Raw genomic sequence first — 8,544 nt, forward strand, 5'->3', positions numbered from 1 at the left:
TTGGGAGGACTCTTGCATTGTACTTATGTATATAAATCACACTCTGTTAAACTGTTTATTTTAAGAATTAAGATTAAGTGATCTTTCAGCTTCTGGTTGGTGATACTCCTTTTGGTTCTCCCTGCCTGTGGATTTCTTAATAAGCAGCCATAATCTTATTTCAGAAGCCTCCAGATCTGAAGTCTTATTTCCACAAGAGAGGAAGAGTCTCTGCAAGTAAGTGACTGTGTGTATGTCTTTAAAAAGGGTTTGCGTGTCTGTCTGCAGGCATGTGTGTTGTGGGGGTGATCTGTGTGTGTCAGGGAGGAGTGTGTACATGGGAGGGTATGCGGGTCTCACGTGTACCTGTCAGAGCGGGTGGTCGTGACAGCCCACAGTAGGTGTGCAGGCGTGAGGTATGCCAGGGTTGCCCGTCAAGAGGGTGGGGCTGTAAATGGGGGAAGGGCAGGCTGCCTGGGTGGGTGTTCTGCCGAGGGAGGATCTGTGTACAGAAGGTTGAGTATGTGGGTGTGATGGGCTAAGTCAGCACTGTGTCATGAGCTTATGACCTCTAGGTTCATCTCTCTTCATAAAAGTCTCAAGCTCAGGTTAAAGAAAAGAGAAGGTGATCAGAAGCAAAATTCGAGTTGAAGGAAATTACATTATACTGAGGTAATATATGTTAGCAGAAGTGGTAAAAATGAGTATTTTTCAAACACATGAAGGTTTTGCAGAGGAAACGCAACTATAGGACTAAATATAGTATAGAAGCACAGTGATTTCTTTGACGAGGAATTGAACCAGACTTACTTGGTTACAGATAAGGTAGGGAACATCAGGGGAGCATATGGGTACTGAGAACAGTGCACTGAACCAAGAAAAAAATGCCTCATCCTCTAACTGAAGAAATTAACATTAATTTAAGGAACTAGTTGTCTTTCAACCCAAAGAGTCTTAAGAGGATGCTTCTTGCTAATGACAAGATAACTCCTTAAATCTCTATTAAAGCTTTTAGAAACATAAAGTCCCAGAGTGCTCTTGATACATTAAACCAAACTGTCAAAATGGAGCCCTAGGAGAGAAAGTTATAAAGAATTTCCAAGCAGTATTTTTGACAAGGTTAGAGGGAAAATGGCCCAGGGATTGTAAGACTTTCTCACTTAGGCTTCTCTGTAAATGTAAGAGTTACACCGCGTGTAAAGTTGGTCATTCAGACTTCAAACTCAGAAACTGCAGAGCCTCTGCTTAAATGTTCCATGGTTCTGTGCACTGCGGTATAGGCCAGGTTTATCATTTGGGGGTGGGGGCAGAGAAGGGAGGAAGGAAGGAGAAGGGGAAAGAGGGAAGGGGGACATAACTGTAAGAGCACCCTGGTTGGGTAGTGATCTTTCAAAAGCAGAAACATAGACTAATACTTAATCTGGTCCTTTGGTAGGCTTCAGAATAAAAAAGTGGTGTAGGATTCCTTTGGCGATAGGAAGAATGGTCATAAAAACAAAATTAAGGCCCACGGCGAGGAGAAAATAAAAGGCTTACAGATTCATCGGTGGTGATGAAGACAGGAGGCATTCTTTCAGTTTAACTGAAGTCATGGGTGGATACGGATTGACATCAGCATATACTTTTGACAGAGAAACTAGAGTGTGAGGATTCCCCTTGCAGGTGAAGGCCACGGAAGAACAAATAAATTATCTTTAAGAAAATAAACTTAGAAACAAGGGTGTTATGAATTACTACCAATTAGGTTATCGGTTTTCAGGAAAAAAATTCTTAACTGGCCCAGAGCTACTGCAAAAACAGACCAGTGCAGGGTAGTGACCCTCACATTGTAAAGACACAGATCTCAGAGAAGTTAGGGCTTCTTCAGGCTAATAACAGGGGCTCCCGGCTGTATTAGTGAGCGGCCTGGCCTCCAAGACTCAGAGCTTCTCCCACAGAGACGGTACGGTGGACGGTTGAGGCTGTATGTGTGTCCAGGAGAGGCCAACCGAATGGGACACACGGTGATGAAACGGTGCTTCAGGTCACAACAGGTAGAAAGCACCACTGAGAGCAAAGAGAAGGAGGGCCAGGGACAGGACACTCCGCCCTCAGAATGCTCAGCCCGCAGGCTGCGTGCCTAGCGTCAGGTCTGAGAACGGTCTGAGTAAAGTCTGATTAATAGCGGCACCTGATAAACACAGATCGCAAGAATTTTTCATCGTGCTTTTACTCCGATTTTCTTAAAATGTCTACTCATTCAGTCTCCTTGGAAATTTACAGTATTTTCTACACGATCATAAAAGAAAGCAGCGTGTGAACAGTGATGTACTAAGTGGGTTAAGAAAGAACAACCCAGTGAGAACACGTCTCTCATAACAGACAAAAGTGATTGTTTCCTTTTTAATTCACGATTATATCCTAATACCTTACCCTGATATCAATATCTTAATATTTCTACCAAAGAACATGTACTTCTTGTGCATCAAAAATAAAGGAGAACAGTCTTACCATGTTTACCATTTCATTAAAAACTTCTTGAGAGATAAAATGATAATCAACTCGATCCCCTTCTCCAAAGTAAGGGGGTCTTGTGGTGTGACAGGCTCTGAAAACATAAAACAGATAACCTAGTCTATATCTAATAACTGGAAATTCAAAATGGAAATGAGTTCAGTATAAAGCATATTTTTAAAAATCGAAATTGATCCATGAATCATAAATGATAAAGTAATGTAATTATGAAACCCCTATGGTTTTGAAATGCTAGACTACATTCAGCCACTATACCCTATAAAGATGGCAAAACATTTGGATTTTCCATACCAGATTTTTTACTTGTGGTTATTTATGATCTTCTGAAGCACCTCCTCTGCCATCTCATAAGAATGCTTTAGGAAGTGTGACAATGTTTAACACCAATATATTTTCCACCCGAGTGTTTTCATGTTCTCTCCAACCTGTGGACGTATTCTGCATGTTCCTCTCCCCATTCCCCCATCTGGCTGGCTCACCTGTCTTTCAGGACTCAGTTTAAGTGTTACCCCCCTAAAAAGCCTTTCTTGACCCCCTACTGCTGGACTGTGCACCTCTTCTTACCCTTAGCGCCTGCTACTGACTGTATCCTAATTCCCTGTTCAGGATCCCAGCTCCTCTGCTGCTTGAGGGCAGAAACGAGCTCTTTCATCTGAGCTGTCAGTATTTATCACGCTGGGTATGAAGTCCCTCAGGGAATCCGTGATTTCAGTGCTGAATGAAATTCTCAACTCAACCCGAGAGGCCTCTTCTAATTACTGTCTGAAATAGCATTCCCACCCCGCACCCCCAATTACTCCCTCTCTCCAAAACCACCTTCTTTTATCTATGTATCTGTTTTATTTTATTTTTTTCTCTGTCCCCAGCAGGACACATGAATCACGAGAGGAGGACTTTATTTTGTTCATCTTGTTTGCCACTGCATTTGCAATGCCTGGTCCATAGCGGGCACCCACTAAACATTTGTAAAACGAAGGAAGAAATGAAACGTGTGAAGTGGACAACAGCTGCAATGAACTCCATTTTACAGATGACTAGGAAAATGACTTGTCCAAGGCCACAGGGCAGGCCTGTGTCGGTCCCAGAACTAAACTGTGGGGGTTCCAATTAGCCATTCTGACTTCTCAATGTTAAGTTCTAGAAACGCAAACTGATTTTTAGATTATCCTGTAGTTTTAAAATAGGAGATGAGAAGAGTTAGACGCTTGGCATCTTATTTACCTCCCTCCTCCCCACCAAATGAGGTAGGTACTCCTTTCAGTTTGCAGACGATGAAACAGAGGCACAGCAATTACATAATGTGACCAAGCTGCAAGGCCACATGGCTCCGAAGTCAGTTCCTCTAACGATCAAACTAAGAGGGCAGAGTTGCAACCTCAAAAGCCCCTCTACTACGAAGTCAAAGACAAATACACTTTATAATTTATACCGCTGTTCATTTTCCTTTATAATCAAGAATGAACTACACTAGTAGATTTTAAGGTCTTAACATCGCATTTAAATTGCATACTCAGGAAAGGGAGTACATTCTAAGAGAAGACTGTCACATCCTCACGATGTCTGTTTTGTCGTCTGAATACGCTGGCATTTCTTTGTACACCTTGGCAGACACCTGGGACCCTCTGTCTACTGGCGTCCTTGGCAGTAAGGAAAAATCAGTCAGTGACTCGGCGTCAGACCCTTAGCACAGCCTTTACGTACACACTGCGCGGAACCTGCATTTCCCAACAAAGAAAGCAAGCGTAGGAACTGTTTCAGAATTTCTAAAAGAAAGACCAAGCAAGGAAGCCATGTGAAGCTTCTAGTCAGGTAAACAAAGAGATGGCTTCGCCGACGTGGAGAATACTGATGACAGAACCTGCACCCACTCTGGAGCTTGCTCTTAAGAAAGACCTAAGATACCCTGAGGATTTTTTAAGTCTGTCATCCAATTTTCACACACAGAAACATTCGCTGTGAAGTATACTGCCCCAATATGAACGTCTTAAAAAAGAACTATTTCACAGAGAAGGCAACGTTTCACTAAACTTAGAGAAAGACAATGCCAAATTTTAGGTTAAGAGATCTGCTTTAGTCATCATATTCCATATCCTGCCTCTCCATGTAAACATAATCTCAAGTATTATGGACATTTCCATGAGTTTATCCTTTACTAATTTACTAGCGAAGTCATGGTAAATTAGTTAAATCATGGTTTGTAATGGGAGCCATAGCCCCTCTTAGTTTCACTCAACAGACACAAGAAGGGAGCTGGAGATGAAGCCCAGGCAGCAATGCTGGCGCTAAAGTCTGAGTGAGTCAGACATTCTAAAGGCCAATTCATCAGGTGGCTGTCATCGAGGGTCCTCACAAACCAAGTCCACGGAGAGGAGGCCTTGGTCAGGAGGGGAAGGAGTCCAGAACGCCGGGCCAAATGATGGACTGCTCAAATTCCGAAGGAAATGTAACAGGAAGAAAAGATGGCTTACGAAGAGCTAGCAGGTGGATGAGGAAGTAGAAATTTTCTCAGTGTGATTCAGAAGCATGCAGATTTAGCATCTAAAATCTGGGCCAGATTGCCTCAGGAAATAATAAACTTCTTGTTACTGCAAATATTTAGGCAAAGGCTTGGCTGTGAGCGCATCTAAATTCAAGCAGATTACAGAATGCCATATTGTCAGTAAGTGAACTCTTTCAACGGGTACCCGCAACAGCCCAGGTATTCATAGGATATTTGGGAGGCAAGTTAAATTGGTCCTAATGCTCAATACAAATTACATCAGTGAACTGCTGAACACAATTTAAGAGATCATCAACATAGAAGATTCCAGCACTTCCTGTGTCTGAGTACCTCTGCCCACTTTCCAGTAACTACACATCACTCTCTAACTCACGCCATCATCACCTGTCACTACAGCCTAACTGGTCTCCTGGTCTCCAGCCTTCCCTCCCTAAGCCCGCTCCCAAACTGCCCACAGGGTGCGCTTTCTAAAATGCAGCTGTAATGATAACACACTCCTGCTTAGAGACCCTTTACAATCAGACCCCTATCGTTGCAGTTGTATCTCTGCCATCTCCCTTCATACTTCCAGCTTAGCCTTACTAGAGAGTGTACTTTCAGTAAATCAGATGTGTGTTATTTCTATCTGAAATGCACCCCGCTCAAGCCCCACGTCGCAGAGGATCTTGACGTTCCTCATCACAGCACCTATCAAACTAGGATCTTGTTAGGCAGCAGCTCCTTGTCTAAATCCCATGCTAGATTGTAAGCTGCCAAGAGGACAGGACCCATATCTGTTTGCTTTACAGTTTTATCACCGGCACATGGCACATGGAGGGTGCTCAATGAACACTGACTGACTGCACGAACCATTCTACTGGTTGTCGCATCTGTAGAAACAGACATAGTAGACTAGAGAAAATTTAAGTTGCTGTAGCTCATACCATCTCATTTAGTTAAAAAGCTGTGGTCTTTCACTTTGCTGTATTATAGTGCTAAAAGTAAAATATACTTAGTAGTCAACAACATGAAAAAGGTTATGATAATTGAGAGTGCTATAAAACAGCGATCTAAGGAAGAAGAATAAAGTGTTCTTTCATGACTATTCGGATCATTAAAATGGCCTTAAATCTAGAAGATGAACGGGCATGCTGGTATTGTTTTGCGTTTCCCTCATTATCTAACTCTTCCAGGAAGCCACTGATTTGTATGGTAATATTAAGGTTGGACATAGAGAGACTTTGAAGGTAGTAAATTCATATTTCTAGGCCACTAATAATACATTTAAACAAAGAACATCCGACCTACTCCTAAAACCGAAAACAAATAGTAAAATCAAACCCAAGATAAGAGCCCCATCTCTCAGCCACACCAACATTTGCTATATGACCGAGTTATGTTTTTAATATTTCTATATCTGGATATGCAACTTAGCATGTGAAAATTTCATTGAATGTCTTGGTTTGGGGTCAGTGCAATTTAAAAAGGAATACAAAATACCAGGAGAAAATGAAATAAATAGGAGAGAAAGAAAAAGCTTCAAGCAAACGACGGAGGAAGTACCTTGGTAAACGCTTATGTTCCACGATGAGATTGTATTCATGTCCCTTATCATTTAATTAAAAAACAATAAAACTTATGTAGGATAAAGAATACACTAAATCTAAACGTGAGCAATGACCCACCCCTGAGGGTGTGCTTTGGTTTATTTCTTCATTTTATTTAGAAAGGTGCTGCATATAATAGTAGTAATTACCTTAGTTTCCAAATAGATGAAATGATTGGCTACCTAATGCCCTTTTTCATCCAGTGATATGGTCTTTGATTCATTCCTTGATGGAAGTCTTAGAGTGATCTGCCACTGAACAAGCCCTGCTCTCTGCCTCCCTGAAGATGCCAGTGGGTGGCTGGCCAATGCTCTGAACCTGTGAGGGAGGGGGTGAGTGAGTGTGTAGTTGGTCGTGGGCACTGAGGAGTGTCTTTTGACGTGCCACTAATTCCATCAGGAGGAGGAAAATAGCAGTGGCAGCATCAGCAGTATGGAAGCATGAAGCTAATTTTAGGATTTACGTTTTGCCATCTTGCGCCTCCATGCAAACTGCACACAACACGATTTAAGGTCTGAGTTCCCGACTAGATCACACATTTCATCAAGGACCTCACCAATCTTGTTCTCACTGCATCGTCAGGGCCTAGCACGTGGGAGAGACTCAATAAGTATTTGCTGAAAGAATGGATGAATAAATGAATGAATCCACCCATCTCTCCACTTATCCATCAGTGTGGGTCAGGGGGAATCACTTGTGTTTCTTATCACAGTAATTTCTCACTAAATATTGTATACAATACCATTAATTCATTCATCTATCCATCCATCCACTCAACCGGTTAGGCATTCATTTAACAAATATTTACCAGGCATGTATTAAGTACCTGGCTACCTTCTGAGCACTGAGAACTCAGTAGTGACATTGAACTCAATGTTGACATTGTTCTCTACCCTTGATGAGCAAGGAAAACAGACATTAAATAGATCAATTACAAGCACGAAGGATAAGCATTCGAACAGGGAAAATGCAAACTTTAATGAAAGTAAATAATGGGTTGGGGGGCTATCCAGATGAGCAGATTGGATCAGAATCTTGGTGATGAGTTAATAAACACCTCCAAGAACACATCTGACCTAGTGCGCCTCAGCAGTGCACAACACAAACAAATAAGGAGGACTGGGCCACCGACCATCTGCAGCATAATTGGTACCCAAGATATGAAAGGAACTCTAATCAGAGAAAGCCGTGGTTCTCCTCCCTTTGCTTTGCTAAAGGGTCCAGGTTTTCATACTAGCACATAGTCAGGCTCCATCCTTTGCCCTAGTCTGACCCTCCATTCTTTGCATTGCACTTATCTTTTAAAACAGGTTCAGCACCACCATATGAGCATAACGACACGCTGCACTTTTTTATTCTAATAGTAAGCTTTAATTTACTTTTGTTACTTCAGGGTGCTTAAAATACATTAATGAATAAATCATTCCATAGTCGTCGTATCCCAGGGTTGTTCAAACGAGGAACGCGATTTTAGATCTCGAAATAAACGGACCTGTTGAAAACAGGATTTACATTGTTCAAGCACGTGTAGCTCAAGGGCAGGGCCTTTCCCGCAACAGCATTAGAAAATAATTTGCATTTATTTTTCTTGCTGTCTTATCCATGTATCTTTGCAGTCACATCCCCAGCTCACTAATAAACCTTACTAATCTAAAAGTAATTTCTTTGACATACAGAAAAATAAATAAATAAATAAATAAATAAATAAATAAATAAATAAATAAATAAATAAGGAAGCCAGTTTAAAGGACCACAGCAATCATTCTAAATCTGATTCTGTAAATCCAACTGAAGGTTTTTTTCCAGATGGTTTTAGTTTTTTTTTTGGCAGGGGGATGGGGAGGGGGCATTTCCTCTATTTTAACTGGGTCATTAGGGAATCACGTGGCAGAATATTTGCTCCAGAAAACTAAAAGTCTACTGAATGCTAACCTGAGGGGAAGGAAAGGGAAGGCACCTGTTGGC

General features: G+C 41.7%; 1 protein-coding gene across 4 annotated transcripts in view; it reads right to left on the reverse strand.

The window, feature by feature from the left end:
- LRGUK (leucine rich repeats and guanylate kinase domain containing) overlaps window positions 1-8,544 on the reverse strand; it is a 99,476-nt gene that overhangs the window by 48,722 nt on the left and 42,210 nt on the right. For all 4 annotated transcript variants that reach the window (XM_006910654.3, XM_025045953.1, XM_025045952.1 and 1 more), the window contains exon 12: window positions 2,470-2,566. In XM_006910654.3, the coding sequence (XP_006910716.1) occupies window positions 2,470-2,566 (97 nt within the window). The remainder of the gene's footprint in view (window positions 1-2,469; window positions 2,567-8,544) is intronic.

This window comes from Pteropus alecto, unplaced genomic scaffold (genome assembly GCF_000325575.1).
Source record: "Pteropus alecto unplaced genomic scaffold, ASM32557v1 scaffold22, whole genome shotgun sequence".
In the NCBI taxonomy this organism is placed as follows: domain Eukaryota; kingdom Metazoa; phylum Chordata; class Mammalia; order Chiroptera; family Pteropodidae; genus Pteropus; species Pteropus alecto.